This window comes from Mus caroli, chromosome 15 (genome assembly GCF_900094665.2).
Source record: "Mus caroli chromosome 15, CAROLI_EIJ_v1.1, whole genome shotgun sequence".
In the NCBI taxonomy this organism is placed as follows: Eukaryota; Metazoa; Chordata; class Mammalia; order Rodentia; family Muridae; genus Mus; species Mus caroli.
In genome coordinates this window covers 5215229-5237823 of record NC_034584.1, presented here as the reverse complement: position 1 = coordinate 5237823, position 22595 = coordinate 5215229, and the positions used below count along the sequence as shown (strand labels likewise).

At 43.4% G+C, this 22595-nt stretch overlaps 1 protein-coding gene across 1 annotated transcript in view; it reads left to right on the top strand.

Moving 5' to 3' along the window:
* The first annotated feature begins 10877 nt into the window (after window positions 1-10877).
* Window positions 10878-22595, top strand: part of Slc1a3 (solute carrier family 1 member 3) — a 77544-nt gene continuing 65826 nt past the window's right edge. Inside the window, exons 1-2 of the mRNA XM_021183000.1 lie at window positions 10878-11346; window positions 12794-13071. Of these exons, the coding sequence (XP_021038659.1) occupies window positions 12891-13071 (181 nt within the window). The 5' untranslated portion in view covers window positions 10878-11346; window positions 12794-12890. The remainder of the gene's footprint in view (window positions 11347-12793; window positions 13072-22595) is intronic.

The window sequence follows — 22595 nt, the reverse complement described above, 5'->3', positions numbered from 1 at the left end:
TTCTGGAAGGAGTGGAATTTGCCTGGAAAAAAAAGACAAGCAGTAGGAAGGTACCCTCTACGGGCCTTCTTCCCATCCTCCATCCCACACAAGTTAACAAGAGCAAGACCCCAGGCTAGGACCCCACTGATACTACTTTTAATTATTAAATTTCTCAAAAGAAGCAGGAGAAGGGCCGGGCATGGTGGCGCACGCCTTGAATCCCAGCACTCGGGAGGCAGAGGCAGGCGGATTTCTGAGTTCGAGGCCAGCCTGGTCTACAAAGTGAGTTCCAGGACAGCCAGGGCTATACAGAGGAACCCTGTCTCGAAAAACCAAAAAAGAAGAAGGAGAAGGAGAAGGAACCCTGAAGGAATCTGAAACCAGATAGAAGAAAAAAAAACTTTAAATCCAAACAGACTTTTGGGAAAGACAGAAGTCCAAGCAGTCATCTATTTAAAAAGGGAGAATGTATTCATGTGTCCAGGATATGAGGGGCAAGCTCATTTTAAATCAAGTATTACATCTAAAATGCATCACAGATGACAAAAATCACTGCTCTAGGTGGCGTAAGCCTTTTCTGCCTGAGTCTGAAATGTTAGTGACTGTTGCTCCTTGGTAAGTCTATCATTCTCAAGACAGGCTTCTTCTAATGGAAAACAAAACAAAGGAACAAAACCCCAAGGCTCTGACCAAAGCCTGGATAGAAAGGGGAGGAAGATGGAGAGACATCCCAGTGTGCAGGGCTGAAGAATCCCAGTTTGCTGTCTGACACTGCTCCTTTGTCCTACAGGATGTTGAGACGCTGAGCAAAGACTAAGAGGAGTACCTCAGTGCAAACCTACCCTTGACCTCCGAATGCTGCAATGTTTCCTGGGAAAGCAAAGTATAGTTGCTCTATTTGTTTCTTTTTTACTTTCCATCTTGTACTCTCATATAGAGTATAGTCTCCTCTCTCTCTCTCTCTCTCTCTCTCTCTCTCTCTCTCTCTCTCTCTCCCCCCTCTTTTCCCTACCTCACCCCTTCCATATATCACACACCTTTTCTCTCTTCTTCTGATATGCAAACAGAGCACTTTACAGGCCTTCCCTTGGCCTCCCTCTCTACAATATCTTTGCTCCTGACAATTTTTCCCCACCAGAAATGCCTTTTCTTGCTGTTCCTGACTATGGGAAAAAAGTCCATCTTTTGAGTTCCATCTGACAGGCTGCCTTTTCTATGAAACCTTTTGTTTCCCCCTCCATGACTAGAATTAATCTTTCTCCTACTTGCCTGGGTAATTTTGTTTTGATAAACTAATGTTTTGCTTCATCAACTTGTTTTTGAAAATAACAGAATGTTATGCATGTTAATTAGGGTGTCATGTAATATTTCTATAGGTTGTATAACATTTAAATTGTGTTAGCTGGGCTGGAGAGATGGCTCTGAGGTTAAGAGCACTGACTGCTCTTCCGAAGGTCATGAGTTCAAATCCCAGCAACCACATGGTGGCTCACAACCATCTGTAATGAGATCTATCACACCTCTTCTGGTGTGTCTGAAGACAGCTACAGTATACTTAGATATAATAATAAATAAGCCTTTTTTAAAAATAGATAAATAGATAGAAAGATAGGGTTAGCTATATTCATTCCTCAAAGATGGATTGTTTCTTCTTCTTTTTTTTTTTTTTTAACATTTTCCAGCCTCACTCCTGCCATATTTATTTCATATATGTGGGTACACTGTCACTGTCTTCAGACACAGCAGAAGGTGGCATCGGATGCCCATGACAGATGGTTGTGAACCACATGTGGTTGCTGGGAATTGAACTCAGGACCTCTGGAAGAGCAGTCAGTGCTCTTAACCGCAGAGTCATCTCTCCAGCCCGGATTGTTTGTTTCTTTATAGTAAAAACTTTCAAATCCTTTCTTCCGGTCTTTTTTTGGGAGGTTGGTTTTTTTTTTTTTTTTTTTTTTTTTGTTTTTTTGTTTTTTTTTTGAGACAGGGTTTCTCTGTGTAGCCCTGGCTGTCCTGGAACTCTGTTGACCAGGCCTCGAACTCAGAAATCCAACTGCTTCTGCCTCCCAAGTGCTAGGATTAAAGGCATGTGCCACCACTGCCTGGCTTCTTCTGGGCTTTTGAAATGAGCAGCTTTGTTCTTACCTGTATCTCACTCTTGTGCAATAGCGCCTCAAGCTCTTCCTCTGCCTTTATCTCCTTCTGCTTATTTTCCCTGCTGTGTCTCAAAATCCTTAAGGACTGCAAATGTTTTGAGCCCCCAGGATATCCAACCTTCCATCTACTGCTTTCAAGCTTCTTGGGGATTTTTCAGAACTCTGAGGACAGTGGTTTCCTTGGGGATGTTATCTCAATGAAGTGAAATTATGTGGCACCACGCTCCTGGGCTTTCAGAGGCTTGGGGTAAGCTCCAGCTGCATGGGCAACCAGCTTTGGACCTCAGCAGTTGCTAATTCTAGGAATCCAAGTTCCTTCATAGCTAATGTGGGAATAATAACTTTGCTGACAATCAGATCGGTGTGACAAGCAAATGAGGTAAACAGAAAGGACCTGGCACAGAACGTAGCATTGCAGAGACTTAATGAGTGATCGAGATTTTTATGGTTATTATGGTATTCTTAACATTAAGCCTCTGTACAGAAACCAAAATACCCTTACCACGTGCTAATCTATTTTAAATATATTGGTCTGGAGAGGAAATTTCACTAGTCCTGCCAACTCCATCTAACAGGGCTCTGTAAGGAGTAATCATTTTGTAGGCTTGCTACCAGATAGAAAGAGAATGTGAGTCTCGTGTATAGCTTAAAATGTCTACTAGTTATTTCAACAGAAGCAAAGGAAACGTGAGATTGATCTCTACATGAGGGTTTTTTTTTAAAAATTATTATTATTATTATTATTATTATTATTATTATTATTTAACCTGTTCTCAGTGAAAGCTGAGCTTCAGATCATTCTATTCCTGGGTCATCTCTATGTCTCCACTGCTTTTTCCTGTCTTTCTCCAGTGTCACCTGGTGACAGCAACTGTGCCAGGGTGAATGCCTACATGGACAGCTGTGCCATTAACCTTTTCTTGCTGTTCTCCCTGGATGTAAAGGACATTTTTCTTCCTGGGAATCTGGACTGCTTTGCTAGTCTGAGGACCCATTAATATCCTCGCACAGCCAGAACTTCATTCTTTGGGATGGGTGGAGAGTGGGCATTGCACTTCTGTCACAAGTCTCTGGCAAGGGGACAAGGCACAAGCCCCCAGAGGGTATGAATGGTGTGTTGAAATGCTTTTCTGGGCTCTTGCTTCACCAGGAGTTCCCATGAGACTGAACATCACTTGGCAGCTACTGTTCCAGCAATGGATGGAAAAGGTAAGGGTGATGGACTCTGCTCAATCCAGCACACTAAAATAGTATTGTTATAACATAAAATCAATATCGGTGGTTGTTAATTAGACACTAGGCATTTGGGGGGAGACAATGTTTCGAAACCCAATGTGTGTTCTACGTATAAACGGAATACCACAGTTACCAGCCAAACGCAAGCTCCAAATGACTCGTAATGATCATACTGGGCACCATAGCTTCATAGCATTGCATGGAAAACTCCCCCCTCATCCAGAAATCCTGCTATGTCCGTTATGCACACAATGCAACTGGTATCATAGGACAATATGTTTTTCTGAAAATGGTTAACATTGCACCACCAAGCTTAGATTCTGTTCCTGCCACTGCCATCCACTTGGCTGACTTTTGGGCAAACTAATTTTTTTGTTGTTGTTGTTTCATTTCTCGCCTTCATCCTGGGATTTAACTGGGTAACAAGGCCATCAAACATGATCAGCCTCTCAAACGCATCTGTCTTATTACTACTTGTTTCTCCTGTTACATACGTGGCTGGTTATCAAACATGCATTAATTTTACTTCAGAAACTTGTTCTCTCTCCTTGTGAGGAGGCAGCTGAAGGAGACTCACCTTTGCATCTTCAATAACCCAGAAGTGAATTGTCGCGTGAAGGTGATATTTCTGCTAGTGACCTAACGTCATTTCTTCCCTAATCTTTCAATTTAGTGCCATCTAGCAGAAGACGGGGCCTTTGCTCAGGAGCACAGCATAAATCTTAAATGTATGTTATAATACATAAACTAACTTTATTCTGACCTTAGCCCCAGGTTGCTGGAACAGCATCCAACCAAAAATGATTTCAGCCTTGAGGTTGACTTGTGACCAAGGCCCAGACAGTTTCTACCATCCCCCTACTTTCTCAGCTCAAAGCTGCATTTTCTGTTGCTTAAAAATTTGCATATTTTCTCAGTGCCTGGTTGCTGATTCACAATAAACAATGCTCAGACCTCCTGCCAAAAAAATGTCCAAACGCAAAATAGTTGCTATAATAGTCGTTTTTGTGATGGCAACTTTGAGCTGTGCGCTTTTAAATTATAATTACTTTTTTTTCCTTTACAAAAGATGTGTATCTGTCTTGATGGCTGTAATTATGATTCTATACCCACAAACAGTTATAAAAGACTCATGTCATCGCTGTGACTCATGAAACCCTTGCTTTTCAGTAAGCATCCTCTGGTGACTGTATTATGTTTGTTTAATTTGCGGCTGAGGGACCTAATGAGAAGCTATTAATCATTGAGCATGTATAAAAATGTGTGTCCCTAAATACACAGACCAAGGAGGAGACGGCAAGCCCATTGTTAGCATGATGTGACTTAGAATCGTTTAAAGGGGCTTGAAGCAAATAATCTAGTCGAATCTAACCTTAAGGATGGCACTCAAAATCGGAAAAGAGCATGCAGTTTTGTGATTGAAAACACAGCAGGACCAGTCAAGGGACCCTAATTCTAAACCTGAACTTGACGCTGAAGAATTATGGCATATGTTGACTTGACTTCCTTGTTCATCTGTTTCCAAACTGATGTGCAACGTCAACCCACAGACCTGGGGTGGGGGTGGGGTAATTGGCAGAGAGAGGAGGAGTTAACTGAGGAAGGCTTGAACCAAGCACATCGCCGATTCAGTGAGAGCAGCCTGCTTGAGTGTGTTTTCTATGGTGACGGTTCTGAGAGGAAGACTTTGCCTTTTTACTTCTTGGAGGTTGAGGTTTACTGACAAGCCTTCCTCAAGGGTTAGAATCGCGGATGGACTGAGGGAGAGAACTATAACACAGTGAGGGGTAGTGAGTTAGAAATGAATGCCCAAGGAGCAGGAGCTGAGACAGCTACCCAGCTGGGCCTGGGCCTGGGGGTGGGGGTGGGGTGGGAGGGGCTAGAGTTGGCTTGGGGGTGGAGTGGGGTGGGGTGGGAGGGGCTAGAGTTGGCTTGCCAAAAGAAAAGGCAGGTGCAAGACCTTCGCTTTCATTTTCTTTACTTTCTTTCCTATTGGTTCTTTAATAAATGCTACTGCAGACTTCTTTTGGAAGGAGATGAAAAAGATTAGAAATTGAAGTTCCAAGAACGATTTAGGCAGAAGCCCTCTTTTCACTATAACCCTGGGGAAGTTGCTTAATCTCTACAAATCTCCATTTCAATGTCTGAGCCCACAGGACTAGTATTAACAGAAAATATCTGAAACTATTATCATGAAGATCAAATTTGATGTTGTCTTAGGATTTTATTGCTATGAAGAGAAGCCATGACCACAGCATCTCTTAGAAAGGAAAACATTGAATTGGAACAGGCTTATAGGTTCTGAGGTCTAGTCCATTATGATATTGGCAGGAAGCATGGTGGTGCACAGGAAGACATGGTGATGGAGAAGGAGCCAAGAGTTCTACATCTACACAGCAGGCAGCAGGAAGAAAGAGCCACTAGGCCTGGCTTGAGCATCTAAAACCTCAAAGCCCACCCCCCAGTGGCAAATTTTCTCCAACAAGGCCACACCTACTCTAACAAGGCCACACCTCCTAATAGTGCCACACTCTCTGAACCTGTGGGGCCATTTTCATGCAAAGCAACACAGATGATGTTAAGGACTTTTGTTGATCCTTCTGAGGATCAGAGTTGGGTTCATAGCACCCAATCAGGTGCTTCCCAACTGCCCGTAACTCCAAGTCCAGGGGATCTGATGCCCTCTGGCCTCCACAGTCCCTACAAGCACACAAAGCAAAAGTAAAAAAAAAAAAAAGACTAACATAGCTAGGAAACCCTATTTTAAAAATTACTACCGGGGCTGGTGAGATGGCTCAGTGGGTAAGAGCACCCGACTGCTCTTCCGAAGGTCAGGAGTTCAAATCCCAGCAACCACATGGTGGCTCACAACCATCTGTAACGAGATCTGGCGCCCTCTTCTGGAGTGTCTGAAGACAGCTACAGTGTACTTACATATAATAAATAAATAAATCTTTAAAAAAAAAAAATTACTACCTAGTTCGAGGCCAGCCTGGTCTATAGAGTGAGTTCCAGGACAGCTAGAGCTATACAGAGAAACCCTGTCTCAGAAAAAAAAAAAAAAAAATACTACTACGGTTGACATTTGCTGTTTCATGCTCTTTCCCTGCAAACCAAGACTTCAGTGCTATAGAAATCTGGCTTGTGCTATGCAACTGAGGAAAATGCACTTTCGTTTTTCTTTTCTTCCTTTTAAAAGATTTTTATTTATACAAGTACACTGTCACTGTCTTCAGACACACCAGAAGAGGACATCGGATCCCATTACAGATGGTTGAGAGCCACCATGTGGTTGCTGGGAATTGAACTCGGGACCTCTGGAAGAGCAGTCGGTGCTCATACCCTCTGAGCCATCTTTCCAGCCTGAAAATGTACCTTCTAATACAAGTAATATTAATAGCAATGATGGAATCTGCACTACAGGCAGACCCCTTCTAGTTTCATATCAAGGAAATAAATCCACCGAGCTTTCTTAAAGTCCTGATTAAGACCAATTCTTAGCTACTTTGTAATTAAAAAAAAAATTGTAATTTGTAACTTCTTTCTGCTTGAATATCTGTTTTAGGGATTTCTCCTCTTTTTCATTTTCTCCCTTATATAAGGGTTCTCTGGATCCCTACCTTTGCTCTGACCTCTTCTGAAAGCCCATAAGAGGTCAAACCCTTAGACTCTGCCAGAGACACGTGCTGTAATAGAAAAGAGTGAGACAGGCAGGCCATTGGCCTGAAGAGAAAGCATTCCTAGGAAGGGGCCGTAACTCCTCGTTACTGATGCCTTCAAAGCCATGGTGTTGTGAGCGTCCCACATTCCTCGGCAGAATGCCAGCTTTCGTGAACATGAACCTTCTTTGGGTGGTGTTCATTTTTTCAGCTTTCTAACTCAAGAGTTGTTCATTAAGAGTTGCTTTGGATCCTATCTGTCTTAGTTAGGGTTTTCCTGCTGTGAACAGACACCATGACCAAGGCAACTCTTATAAGGACAACATTTAAATGGAACTGGCTTTCAGGTTCAGAGGTTCTGTCCATTGCCATCAAGGTGGGAACATGGCAGCATCCAGGCAGGCATGGTGCAGGCAGACCTGAGAGGTCTATAGCTTCATCTGAAGGCTGCTAGCAGAATACTGACTCACAGGCAGCTAGAATGAGGGTCATATAACCCATAACCACAGTGAAACACCTACTCTAAAAGGGCCACACCTTCTAATAGTAACACTCCTTGGGCTGAGCATATACAAACCATAACACTTCTAAAATCAAAATTACACCTGTGCTAATTTCTCATAGCTCCTACTACTTAAAAGCATAGTTCAAGTTCTTTTGAGAGAATGAAGTTGAGACTGGGTCTTATTCTATGGCCTAGGCCAGCCTGGAACTCACTACATAGCCAGGGTGATGCTTTGGGACACTCTTGCCTCTTCCCCAGAAGGAATCTCCATCCTACCCACAATGCCACATGTTAAATTTGCCATGGGGCCCCACGACTGCACATCGAGCAGGAATCCACATAGCTCAGTTCCTCATCTTGCTCTCAATCTCATTAGCAAACTGGCTAATAGGGCTCCCTACAGATTCCCATAACACTCTCTGGTCTGCTGCATAATGTTTATGGATGTGTGGTTATGAAAGAACCCAATGCTTGAATCACAGTGATTGCTTCGTGTTGGTTGACTGAACACATAAACCAACAAACACTATAAACCTATTAATCTCCACAGTTAACACAGTGGCGTTTTTAAGTCCTCGTAGGATTTTAAAATCAAATCCAGTCAGTTAAAACCACAACAACCCTGGGGGTTCACTACAGATATTTCTGGGGTATGTATGTATGTATACAGCAAAATAAAAGACCATCTACTCTCATCCATGCATCTTCTCCTGCTCTCTCTGTCTGTTCTACATTTACACACTGGGAGTAAGTCAGGTCCTTCCCATTTCCCTAGAGTTAGACTGTGGGCTCTACAGTCTGACAGTTGTGTAGATGCCTTAGTACTCATGGTCATGGTCACTCTTGCTGCCCGACAGGTAGCGGGGTGGGGGAGGGACTCATTTATAGATGGATGCTTTGCTGCTTTACTGTCCTGTTTTTCCCAGGAGAAAGAATTTACCTAAACCACAGGTTGCCATCACATGCTCAAAAGAAAAAAGTTGGCTGCCCTTCTCAAAAGGGAACAGCGTTTGCCATGAGTGTGTGTGTGTGTGTGTGTGTGTTTGTGTGTTTCTCGGGTTTACTTTGCTTTCATCTGCGACTCCAGTGCTAAAGCTTCCAGAACTCCGTGCCCAGAATCTGAGTACTTGACATGTAATACAACATTCGGTTCATAATGGTTTTGGTCTTTCATTTATTTGGTGCTTGTTTGAAGAGGGAGAGGCAGAGAAATCATTTCAAAGTTCAACGGTCCTGCTTCTAAAGTACAGGGGCCAGTGGGGGAAGTACCCAGAACAAATCAGGTTGCCCCCCAGGGCATTACTGCTATAGTTTTGTTTTGTTTTTTTAAGTACATGCAGAAGAAGTAATTCCCAATAGCGGGCCCAGACTCAAACCTTGCACTTCGTATGAGCTCTGAACTTGTGAGACTCTTTGCATCTCAGTCTCCCCATTAGGTTTTATTGCAACCAACAAAATTTCCAAGGGAGAATTCCTTCCTTTCTATATGAACACCAGACTCCTATGGTTTTTGCACAAATTGAAATAGTAAAATGGTAATAACCAGAGTGTAGGATTTCCAAAGGAGGAAGGGAGAAAACCCAGGCAGGCTCTCCTCTGTGCTAACCAGAATGGTTTGTCAGGCCCCCCTTCCCCTCCTTCTTTTTTGCTGGGTTTGGAAAGTGGGCAAGGTAAAGCAGAAATGTTATTGATTTAAATGTCACTGAGACGCCACTTAAAAGTGTCCTGTTTCTCTCTCCAGTACCCTTAAAGTGCAAATCATATACAGAAAAGAAAAAAAAAAAAGCAATCATAGTGGTGACAAAGGCATGGCTCAGGTTGAGATGAGGGTCTATGCACATCTGAGGTAGCAACAGGAAACCAGGAGCTGCGGCTTATCACAGGAAGTGGTAAACGAGGGATCTGATCTGATCTCTTAGATTATATCTGCCGGCCTTCAGAGTTGCTTATGCTCGCTGGGTATCAGGCCCAAGACAGACTCTTGCCCTCAAAGAACTTATCATTGAATTGAGAAGCCCTGACTTGACCTGATCTGGGAATCAAGGGCACAGGGCCAAGGCAGCACATAATTAAGTGTTAAGCAATCGAGTGCAGATGCTAAGGGATCTGAGGGACCAGAGGAAAGAAAAGATCACCAAGAGCTGAGGCTGACAAGAGACCGAAGATTCTCATTAAATTGTTAGAGTAGTGCTATGGTAGGAAGTGTTACAATTGCTGCTAATTTGACAGGTCAGGCACTCTTAGAACCAACCATTGCTTTCCAACTAGCAGCTGTTCCGAAGCACAGACATGAACAATTAAGCCTGGCAGGGAACTTTTTTTTTTTTTTTTTTTTTTTTTTAACGTAGTTCCCTGGATTTGCTAATGAGGAACAAAATTACATATTTTGGTGTTTGGATGACAGACACGAAAACTGAGCAGACTTTGTGTGAGGATCTTAGGGAACCAGCAAGTAGAATGTGGGCTGTGATCGTGGGTATGTTTTCATGTTTCTAGTGAGCCGTTTTCTTTCACCTCAACAAGTTTTTAAACCTGAGGAGGGAGGGGTAAGTCACTCTCAACGACTCATTTTTTAACTTGCAGGTTGTCTATTTGTGCAGTCCATTTTCCTTTTAAGAAAAATGGCAAAAAGCCAGGTGTGGTGGCACACACCTTTTGTCCTAGCACTTGCAAGGCAGGGACAGGCAGGTGGATCTTTGAGTTCAAGGCCAATTTGGTCTGCAGAGCTGGTTCCAGGACAGCCAGGGCTACACAGAGAAATCCTGTCTTGAAAAACCAAAACCCAACCAACTAGCCAACCATACACCACACACACACACACAAGAAGGAAGAGAGAGGGGGGGAGAGGAAGAGATGAAGGAAGAGAACAGAAAAGGAGAGAAAGAAAACAAAAACCAAGAGAACTTTCTAACTCCTGAAAACGGGGATGGGGGCACTCAGCATTCTTTAAAGGGAAGCAATTGAAAGGGAACTTACCTTTGGAAGTCATGAATGTGCATCTGCACTCTTGGTCTTAAAACAGACTTTACTTTCTAGTTTGGCAGCGATCCTGATTTGTGTGTGTGTGTGTTTCTTACCTTTTTCTGTCCGCAGGGCAGGCAGCCAGAGCCCAATCAGATTCCTTATATTGGAGTTTTAAACTGTAAAACAGGGGCATGTCTCACCTTGTGTTTTGAGTAACTTTATACAAGTTGAGAGGGCGGCAGTAAGCATTCTCCTCTCTATACTTAATTGTATTCAGGATCCTTCCAAGAAATTTCAGTTATGTCCCCAATGCTAAAGGCGTGGGGTGCTACAACAGTTGTGTGAGCAGGCAAAAGAACATCCTCTGACGTCCCCTGAAGGGGAGGCAACCTGAAATGAGGTAATTAAACTTGGCCTTGGAGAAGTCTCCCAGACGTTCTAATCCGGACTTCCAGCGTCCATGTGTGCGCGCGCTTTAGTTTTCGATTCTCCCAGGACCTGATTTTGCGTTTCTAATAAAAGTGAACTAACAAGGCGTGAACGTGGTCTACGAGGCAAAACAAAGCCATAAAGCGTGCTTCTGTTGTGCCAAGATTAATCAATATTCCGGGGAGCTCGGGCTCCCCCCTCCTCCTGCTGTTTTCATTTTCCCACTCCCCCTTTCCCCAGTACAGGCTCCTCCTCTTTTCTTAAGTTGCCTGATAGTAAGTGGCGGTTTCAGAGCACATGCATGTTGTCAGGGCCAGCCTGCCCCGCCGCTCGCTAAGCTGTTACTCCGAGCTACCTGCTGGGGAATTCACCTCCACGTAGCCCGGGGTGTCTTCCTCCCGTCCCAGAGTCAGAAAAGGTAAGCGCAGCCTTCTGTAGCCCGCGGGGCTCAGTTTTGCGTCCTACTTTTCTGTTTGCTGAGCGCCGGAGTAAAGCTAGCCATATTGGTAGGTAAGGTCCTGTTCGGACCGAGAGCAGCCAGCGTGTGCTAACTTTGCAAGCCCTCTCTGGGTTTGAAATTCAGTCGTTCGAGGTTGGGGGTGGGGGAGTAGACGGACGTTCGAGATCTAGAATAAAAATCAAGATTGAACGGGTGTACTTTAAGGGGAACTGACGGGTTAAGGACATCAGAATTATTAGTTTAAAAATAAAATCTGGACTCTCCTCTCTTTATCCCCCCTCTTTCAACTTTTAATCTAGTAAAGTATTAAATACACTGCAGGTCTTACTATCAATGATCTCAACCTACAGTTTTATTTAAAAGTCAAAACTATTAAGTCTTTTTTTTTTCCAACCTTGGATTTACCGAAAGCCTGCGAGTTGCAGCTACCTCCCCCACAGATGCACACGCTGGCTCCGACTCTGCCAGATACACACGTCCACAGGCGCGGCTGATCATCGCCAAAGACTAGGGATTAGGATTCAAGCACAGCGGCAGGAGGAAGCCCTTGATTGCCAGCAAGGAAAATGGTTAGGCGTTTGTATTTGAATAACCTAAGAGCACTTTAAAGAAACCAGAAACCACACGCTGTAATGTTTGGAATGAAAGCTGACTTCTCTCCTCCTCTATCTCCAAAATCCTAAATTTCAAAATACGGAGACAGCAGTGAAGGTCTCCTCCTCGCGTGGCTCGCGGGTTTGCCGTGAACACAGATGGTGCTTCATGCTCCTACTTCTAATGATATGAAAATGGATTGTGATTTTAGATCATTTATAGATGTGCCCAGGGCAATATGCTAACTTCACAGAAAAGGTTTCCCGGTAAAAGCCTCAATTGCATTTCTACTATCACCTGGGCACTTGTGTTCTTTTTATGGCCGTATTTACAAGTTAATTGGCTCATGTTTCTTTCTTAGTGAAGTAAATAAATGATACCAAAGACTCACACTACATATGCCAATGGCTACACATCAGTATCTCAGTTATCTTTTTTTTGGACATAGTTATATAGCTTTAACCACATACACGACATGAGTTCTCAAGTGGAATTTTTCTGTTTAGTTCAGCCAGGCACTTAAGAGTGTGTGGGTTGTGCGAGGCACTTGGCTAGGCTCCCTGAAGAACCCCTTACTCATTGAGGGGATAGAGCACACTGGAACACAACTTTTTGCTCATCTATTCTAACTTTACGTTAATTTCGTACACATAGTCCAGTAAAATGCACACAATCTGGCCTGCTACCAAAGCTCTTCCGTCTTTTCATTCTCGTGCCGTTAACTCACCGCCTGCCATCCTGTGAGCGGGTCCCGATTGCTCAGCCCAGGAGGCTGTAACTTTTTTTTTTTTTCCTTTCTATTCCACTCTAGTTGTCCTCTCTAACACCAAAGAGGAGAATTCACTTTCTGGGAACAAGTGCAAGACACTGACGCGCAAGGACGTGATAAATTCCTAGAAAGATAAAATATGACCAAAAGCAACGGAGAAGAGCCCAGGATGGGGGGCAGGATGGAGAGATTCCAGCAAGGGGTCCGCAAGCGGACACTTCTGGCCAAGAAGAAAGTTCAGAACCTCACCAAGGAGGATGTTAAGAGTTACCTGTTTCGGAATGCCTTTGTCCTGCTCACGGTCACTGCTGTCATTGTGGGTGAGTTTGTCCTCCACCAACATTACAAAAGCTTGTATCCTGTTTCTCTGGGATGCATGAATGCCTGGGGAGTGTTATCAGATAGACTGATTGTAGGTATTCAAACTGGTCATTCAGGATCTCCTCTGCATTTGAAGAAGTTGGCTTTTCTTTTTGTTTTGTTTGTTTTGTTTTTCCCCTCTCCAGAAACAAACAAACAAACAAAACCATTTGTTGGGAGCTAAACACGTGGCAACCAAAAAGAATTGTTGGTAAGCCTCATGGGCATCCATTGGTTGTGTGCAGAAATGAGATAAATGTTAGTGATCATTGAATCACTAGGTAGGCTAGACGTGACCAAATGTTATCTTTATACAGTGTGCCACTGTGCACTCACCTTTAACCCCAGCACTTGGGAGGCAGAGGCAGGTGGATCGAGGTCAGCCTGGTCTACGAAGTGAGTTCCAGGACAGCCAGGGCTACACAGAGAAACCCTGTCTCAAAAAAATCAAAAAAACAAAAAACAAAAACCAGTGTGCCACTGCTACCTAAAACTGATTTATATAAGAGGCCCAAGATGAATCATGGTCCTCTGAAAATAATTATATCCTTAGTACGATTTGAAACTGAGTATCGGTGCTTAAAAATGGAAGTCAAATCTGTCCTATGTTTGGATGCTCTCATGCAGTGACTTGGGAAGGTAAACTGGGAGATGGCAAACACAGGTCTCTTTCATTCATTGCCTCATGGAGCCTGCCATAGCTAGCTACATCATTTCTAAAATATTTCAGTCCCTTATTAATTTAGCATGGTTGATGGCAATCTATATTAATCAAACTTTTGTTTGCTTGGTTTACGGCTATTTGAAGTTTTAGTTTATTACTTAACAGACAACACAGATCTTGCCTTAAAATACAGATGGAAAAAAAAAAACCTAAGTATTTGAAATTTTTGATCCAACCAGTGTAGACATCCTTAGGCTAGAAACATAGAAACTAATAATAAGTTCTAAAATAAAGTTTCTACCAACTTGCCTCCAAAAGGCATTCATGTAAAAATTTAATCACTCTAAGATATCCATAAATTTTAAAGAATTAATGACTTCATTAAAAAATTAAGAAACTTGTATAACATATAGATATAACTTTGTCAGAAACTTGACTTTAGGGGTGACAAACAGAAACACAGCAGGAGAGGGAAGTGTGCCATACACTTTAGATTTATCCCATTTTAACAGCTCTGGCCCTTCTTAGTCATTGTTGATTAATGAGTTTCTGATTCATTGTAAAAAAAACGCAAAGGTGACATGTCCTGATTAAGCCAGAGAAAATAATCGCTTTCTTCAGTAGGTTCCCAGCTTTGAATGCGTTCTAGGAAAAGGAGTTTTAACACTGTCTCTTTCTGAGTCAAAGCTGTTGTCAAGCTTATAGTCATCACAGGGTTTAGATAAGACTACCTCCTCCAAGGGTTTCATGTGCTGACACTTGTGATGGTGGATATGACAGTACAGACACCCTCATTTTATGGATGGAACTGCTCACAAAGGGATTGAGTCTCTATGCTGGAGAAGAGAAGCGACGTTAGTCTGGTGCCAAACACTGGTCTCCTAACAGAAGAGCCATCTTGCTCTTGCCCTACTGATTCCTGACTTGGATGAGAAATGCTAAGAAGGGGAATGTCCTGTGGTGTGGAGGCCAGCCAGCAAGGCATCACTACTGATGCAGCTCTTCAGCATCAGCACGCTACCACTGATTGACAGTGAAACTCAAGGGAAAGTGTAAGCTCGTTCTTCTACAACTAGGTCTCATCTCACACCCGTTTAATACACACCCACTTGTTTTGCATTAGTACCACTTGCATGGAACTCAGTATGTTTGCAAAAGGCAGAATCAGCTATTCAAAATGGTGCTCTAAACACCAAGAGAGCTCATTCTGTAAGACAGGAATATTTCCATGAAAGAATAGAGGAATGGAAAAATACAGTGTGGGGAGGGAAGTCGGATTAATTGAGAAGGAAGTTGCTAAATACAGAGACACAGCAGCACTACTCATGGAAGAAAACGCCAGGAATTAAGGGTCTGTTTTCTCTAGTGCTCTCACTTCCTAGCCCAGTGGGGGCGGGTGGGGGCTTTCCTCAGATTTGTGAGAACTGCACTCAAAGTTGGCAGAGCTGGAGCCAATAAGTTGGCTGGATGCCCTCATGGTTGGCTTTACTAATGGAAACTGAGGAGTTAGAAGCAGTAAGAAGAAGAACACAAAGAGACACAAAGAAGAGCTCATTGACAGTCAGAGAGACCACCGAGTTTACACCAAAGGGCCTGAATAGCAAACAGACAACTTATAAGCAAACAGATTAAGAGAAAAGGAAGATGCCTTTTGTTATCTATTGGTGTGTCTTCCACTGAGGGCCTAGCCAATTCAAAGGCTCTACTTGTGACTGGAGTCCATGTCTACATTAGCCCTTAACTAAACAATGGGGGAGGAATATGTCTGTATGTCAATTCTTTATTTGAACTTAAATGGGTGAAGGAGTCAAGACAGATGCTACCAAGAGAAGAAGAAGAGGAAGAGGATGAAGAAGAAGAAGAAGAAGAAGAAGAAGAAGAAGAAGAAGAAGAAGAAGAAGAAGAAGGCTGAAGAGATGGCTCAGCAGTTAAGAGCACTGACTCCTCTTCTAAAGGTCCTGAGTTCAAATCCCAGCAACCACATGGTGGCTCACAACCATCTGTAACGAGATCTGACGCCCTCTTCTGGAGTGTCTGAAGACAGCTACAGTGTACTTACAATAAATAAATCTAAAAAAAAACAAAAAAAAAAACAAAACAAAGGAGAAGGAGGAGGAGGAGGAAGAGAAATTATTTCCCCCAAATGTGATTGTGAATCATAGATAATAGTTTCCAAAATTCTTAGGCATGGTCAGCTCTCAGGGAAAGGTGCTTAAAAGTTTATCCAATTCATTTTGTGTTGTGTTCTTTTTTTTTTTTTTTTCAGATATGATGAATATGTATTTAGTGTGGCAATGGAAATTAGACAAGAATACTGTAGTCTAGGGGTAGAGATGCATGACTCCATGAATCTAGAACAAAGCAGAGAGTTGGACTGACTTCAGCATCATGTCCTCTCCAAGTACAGACGGGCAGTCAGGTGCCATTTCTAAGCAGTGGCAAGGTGTGAACGTGTTGTGCTGTGACAAAACCTCATATAACTAGGGAAAGTTGGCAGCAAGTTAGAAGATGGCAGCAAATTCCAAGTCCATTTGGAAGAGTTTATGAGGAAAGCCTCAGACAGCTTGTGTCTTCCTGGTTACTGCAAACGTTTGATAAAAAGGGCTAAGCACTAAGAAGAGGGTTTGCTGTCTCCCTCCCGCTACAAAACACTTTCTCATTCCCAGCTCTGGTTGATTATGTTAGCGTGACCTCACATCTTGCTGAAAAGAAAGGGGAAGTTCTCTGTCTTGTTGAAGACACAGGATGTGTCCCTGTCAAGAGAATGTGTTTTCCCCACAAAATTACCAGGAGTAGGGTGTCATGAGATCAACAGCAAGGGATGGGAATCTGAGCACAGGGAGACCTACACAGCACCTGATGTTTTACCTTGTGGGGCTCCCATGGCTGGCATCTTGTCTTACTGATGGTCTTGCTGCTGGTACACACACAAGGCAAGTTAGTATCCTTTACCTGAGTTTGAAAGCAATTGACTTCCCAGAAAAGGAAATATATTAGCTACATTTTAATATATCATTTCATCACATTCTCTAACTTCTGGCAATAAACTTACATAGACTAAAATTCAGTGTAATCCAATAACATCTCAAGAAAGTGGCCGTGTGGCTGCCTCTTGGGATAGGAGATGGGCGTCTGGACGTTAGGCAGAGGGATATTACTTTCCTCTGATTTCATTGCTGTGTAGTTTGAATTTTCTATCTCCTTTATATACTATCAACTGTTGCTTTCTGTCTACTAAAATAATAAGTTAAAGTACTTATACAACTACTGGAGGTTGTATACTTGTTCCTGTGCTTTGCAGTGAGTTTCTCTGATCTCAGGTAGTTTACTGGGAGAGATAGATAAAAAGCAAGATGGAAAAGAAATACACAAGAGCCAAAGGTTGTAACAGAGAAGTTTGTAATCTGAACCTTTTTTTTTTTTTTGGTTTTTCGAGACAGGGTTTCTCTGTGTAGCCCTGGCTGTCCTGGCACTCACTTTGTAGACCAGGCTGGCCTCGAACTCAGAAATCCGCCTGCCTCTGCCTCCCGAGTGCTGGGATTAAAGGCGTGCGCCACCACGCCCAGCAATCTGAACCTTTAAAATAAGATAATACACACACTTTGTTATAGTAGATACTCTTTGCCTGTTGGTACCCCAGAGGTCTCTATTTGGGAGCCCTAAAAATACCATATTAATAGTAAGTGAATCTGTGCTTTTGATAAAGAATATACCTGGACTCCTACAACAGTTGTATTTTTGTATATCTGTATAATCCCAAGAAAAGTATTTCATCTCTTTGAGGCTTAGTCTCCTCATCCTTCATCAAAATATCAGCCACTTCTTGTGCCGGGTGCCACACACTCTTTTCTATTAACCTTTCATGGACGTTACAGCAACCCAGAGAGGGAAGCACCTTTATTCTTCTTGTTTTGAAGATGAGGAAACTAAAGCACAGACACTTTCTCAGTGTTGATGCATATTGAGGAGGATTCCAGGCAGACATAGTGACTCATAGCATTCAGGAGTCTAGAACCAAAGGATCACATGAACCCAAGAATCAGAGTGAGAGCTCATTACACACAAGTACACATAAAGGGACACATACACACACATTCACAGACACATGCACACACATACAGACATACACACATACATGGACAGACACACACACATGCACATACATACACACACACATTCACAGACACACACACACACACACCACTCTAGCTCCAGCTTCTTACTGGTATCCACACTCTGCATGCTGGTCCCATCCTTTGCTTTGCTGTCTCTTACTAAAGACCTGGATGGAGCCCTCCATGTGAGAAATGAGAAGGAGGGGCTGAGATCATTAGAAAGGGCACTCGTGAGATGTGATGACTAAATGAAAGAGGATGGTGGCCCAACTCTTATATGACCAGGTGGTTGAATTCACGGGCTAGCATACAAGAGAAAGATCCAGGAGTCAAAGTATGTTCTAATACTGAATGAGCTGTTTGGAATCCCATTGAGTCTGAGACAGAATGTACCTGCTGTGACTAGACAGTGGACACGGTTCACTGCCCTAAGCACTCAGGGTATTGCTAGCACATTGTAGAGGACAGGAATGGCTTTGGATTATGGGAGTCATCATCCTGTATAAGCTTGGCCCATGAAAGCAGCGACTTCCAGAATCGCCACCACATAGTCTGTGCTTCGGACACTTGCACCACTCCAGTTGGCTGGGCTAGCCAAATAGATTAAGCCACAGGGATACAGTATAGTTTGCTATCAGCTGGAGGGCTGAGGAGAACTTCAAGTGAGACCACACTGGTCACCTGTTTGAGCCGTGGAGTGGGCACAGTCTTACACCCACCCTCATGTCCCTCTGTCTCCTAAAGCCCCTGGCAGGAGGCATCTCCCCACAGGCTGAACAACCAGAATCCAGAGAATAGCAGACAGCTTTTTTTTTTAAATATTTATTTATTTATTTATTTATTTATTTATTTATTTATTTATTATATGTAAGTACACTGTAGCTGTCTTCAGACACTCCAGAAGAGAGCATCAGATTTTGTTACGGATGTTTGTGAGCCACCATGTGGTTGCTGGCATTTGAACTCAGGACCTTTGGAAGAGCAGTCGGCACTCTTAACATCTGAGCCATCTCACCAGCCCCGGCAGACAGCTTTTTAGGTTCCATGGTTTCTTTAACATCTCTGGAAGATGAGAACAGAACTTCAGAGGGCTGGGAGGAATGGTAACCGTGACAAACCCTCCCTGGGTGTGACCAAAGGTGTCCATGTTGCCGCTCCTCAGAGGCTTCTGGGGCAGAAGGACTTGTGGGGAAAGGAAGTCATCTGCTTGCCTTGGAGAAATAGCACAGGGATTGGGAGTAAAGACTGGGTCTGCCTCCCTTCCCCCTTCCCATCAACACACACATGCTCAGAAGCAGAGCCTCAGAAAGGTTATCAGAGCTGATGGGGGCAAATATCTGGCACACATGCCAACTAGAGTGTTCCAGGGAGCTACTATCTCTACACAGGTAGGTGGTCTTGTGCAGAATAAAAGGGGATCAGAGCTCTGGTTTCTGAAATCCGACAGCCTAGGTTTATAGACCAGTTGCTTGATCCAAGTCTTTGTTTTGTTACATATAAAAACTTTCTGCTTCACACAAGCCATGAAACCAAAGTGGATCCCTAGTATATGCATCGGCCTATGTTCTGCTTACTCGTTGCCATGGAGAGATCCATATATTATACAGCTTTGGTGGGGTTTGTGGGCTAGAAAAAGCCAGATCCAGGGATTTAGGAGAACCAGGCATGGGAATGAGAGAAGATACTTAACCTAGTTTAGGCTTGAGAGGTGCGTTTCGTGTTTCCTTGGTTGGAGAAGAACACCAAGGGAGTTGTAGGAAGAGACCTGATAGTTGTAAAGGGCTTTGAGAGGCAGAAATAAAGCCAGAAAGTGATACAATCACTATCTGACCCTTTCTGACATGGCCTCTTGAGCCGGGAGAATCCCCAGGCAACCATTATCAGAGCACAGAGTACCTAGCACCAGACAGATGACTCTCTCAGGAGAGTGGGGAGTTTCTGGGAACAGTGTTTTGTACTCAAGAGTTTGGGTTTTTGTTCATGCTACTTGAGGCCCATGGGAGATCTCTCTCCCTCTCTCTCCTCTCCCCCTTCTCCCCTCCACTCTCCTACTTTTCTCCAGTATTTTTGTGTCCCCCCACTCATCAGAGTTGGGGGCTGGCAGGAGCAGCAGAGCCGGGGAGAGGAACGTGACTGCTTCCCAAGAGAGTAGGTCAGGTTGTTTTGAAGAACTGAAGACTTGATGTTCTTAGATTATCTCTGGGTTTTATTTGCTATGTTTGCCCCATTGTTAATCCAGACAGAGAGAAAACCGAACAAGCCATTTCTAATTTTTCTTTCGAATGGGCGATCAAATTGTTCAGAGCAATTACCCACTGTTATAATGCCTTCGATTTTCACGAGGCTACAGTTTATGAAGTATGTACTCTCTGCAGCCATGTAAGCCATAGCCAGCCCACCGGCCTCCTGGTTCTGTAGCTTTCTGGAGTGTAGCTCAGAAGCACTGGATACAACCCCTGCTCGCTACACAACTCTATTCAGTTGATGATTGAATACCAATCTCTTGGCCTCAGAGCTCCTCACCACTTAAGTTTGATCTAATGCCTGCTTCTAACCTCTATATTACAAGCACACTTTACCTTTCTCTAAATTGTCAGGCTGGATGGAACAGTGTTTCTTTCCATGACCACACTGACCACGGCAGGACCCTTTTCCTGGGCCTGATGATCTCCTACTCCTTTAAGACAGTTTCTCCAAAGAATGAAACCTTATCTCTTAAAAAGGTCATTATAGACCTGGCCATGTGTCTGATGCTGGGTGTTCTCTATGTAGGGTTCAAGGACATAGGGGGAGCATACTGCAAAAGCCAGCTTTGCTCCTCTGTCAAGGATCAGGGATGGAACATAGGGAGTCTTTGTTTCCGTACTCATACAAACGAGACTGTACCGAGGCCACATTGTGCAGGGAAGCAAGCAGTGTTTCGGCACCATCTTTCCAGGTGCTACACTCCAGGTGTGAGAGTGCGCTGTATTTATAGGGTAGTAGGATGCTATCGCTCATCAGGTATTTGATCTGGCAGCCGGGATGCTGTGTTACTGCCAGGAGATGAGGGAACACACAAAGCATTTCAGGGCACCAAGTTGAGCCATTAATGCTCATTAAGTCTAAGCATTAAAAGTTTTATGTCAAGGTTCAGGGCAATCAAAACTGCCCACAGCTCATTTCCTAGGCCAAGAGTTGTCCCACCTCCAAGACCAATCAAAAGCTACGCTCTTCTTCAAACAAGGTTGCTTGCATCAAGGAAGTTCAGGGAGTCCCTTAGTAGATTCATACAGCAAAAACTGCCTTCCTGCCTCTGAGGCTAGAAAGCCACATACTGTAAAATGTAATGTTTAGCTCCCTAAGCTCCGAAAAAGTTAAATATTGTAAAGGACCATTCACATATTAAAGAATTAGAGAGAGAGATTCAAGCAACTTGATGTTACAAAAGGAGGATAAAAGACCAAATAAGGAGGCTTAGATGAGACAGGTACACTATAGACAGGTAGAGGCAGAGACGGAAGACACGCCCTCTTTTCTTGTGTAGCGAATCAAAGAACTGAAAGTAAAATTAGAAGCAGCAAATCGGGAAGCACAAGCCAGTTTCGAATTTGAAGGCTGAGTTCTTGTCTCCAGAGAAACAACTCCATTTTCCTTCTCCCCAAGAGACTTCTTAAGTTCTCCTGCTTAGGTGTCCACCAACTGCTGCCCATCTCAGACAGAGGACAGGGACTGTCTTTTTGAGAGAAAGGTCATCAGGGAGGGGGGAGGGGGCTTTGTTAGTGAGAGGTCCTTGTAAGAAGAGGCTCAAGTATCCCTCGAGGGTAGAGATGAGCCGTTCCTGCCCTCCTCACTCAGAAAGGGTGACCAGAGTTGTTGACCTTGCATCCTTTAAACCCATCATTAGGGCAAGAAGGAAAAACCCCGGGGTCCTGTGATTGAAAAGCTTGCTGGTTCAATTCATTCAGCTCTTGATGAACGTGAGAGTAAAGGCAGCAAGATGCAACTTAACAGAGTCTATTTAACAGACGGCCTGAGGCCTAAAGTGACTTTTGTTGTTGTCAATTCATCTTTGCTTTCCTAGGTTTTCATTTTAAGTTTAAGGAAAATGAAACAATACTGTCAAAAAGAAAAAGCCTCCCACTACTTTACTCAGTAAAACTCCTCCTGTGTTATCAGTTCCACAGCCACCATGCTTCTCACAGAGCACTGGGTGACAGAGAGCATCCTGCCTTGGCTGCACGAGGTGCTGTGTTCTCAGTTGTGGCATGGGGGACCGCGATTCTAAGGGCTAAGTGATTGAATCAGCACACACACCAGCAACGACAATTATATTCAGAGTTCTAGATTCAGTTCCAGATCGACAAGAAAGAGCTGTTGGTCAGAGTCCATCCAGTCCCCAAGGATGACATTTCCCTCTACTGGTTCAGACTAAGGAAAGTCTTTACTGAAGCAATTTAAAGCAGAACTTAAAAGAAACCAACTCAGAATGAAAAAGAAACCGCTTAGAAGAAATGAAGAGCTAATGTAGAAACAAATTCAATAAGGTTTTTTTTTTTTGTTTTGTTTTGTTTTTTAATGAGAGATCGAAAGATTTGATGGCTTACCCATTACTTGTATGTTTTTATTTAGTGAACATAAAAACAAGAATATACTTTTATTTTATAATTCTGACTGTTTTTCTCCTCTTGTACACATAATAGCATGGTATAAAAACTTTGCTTTC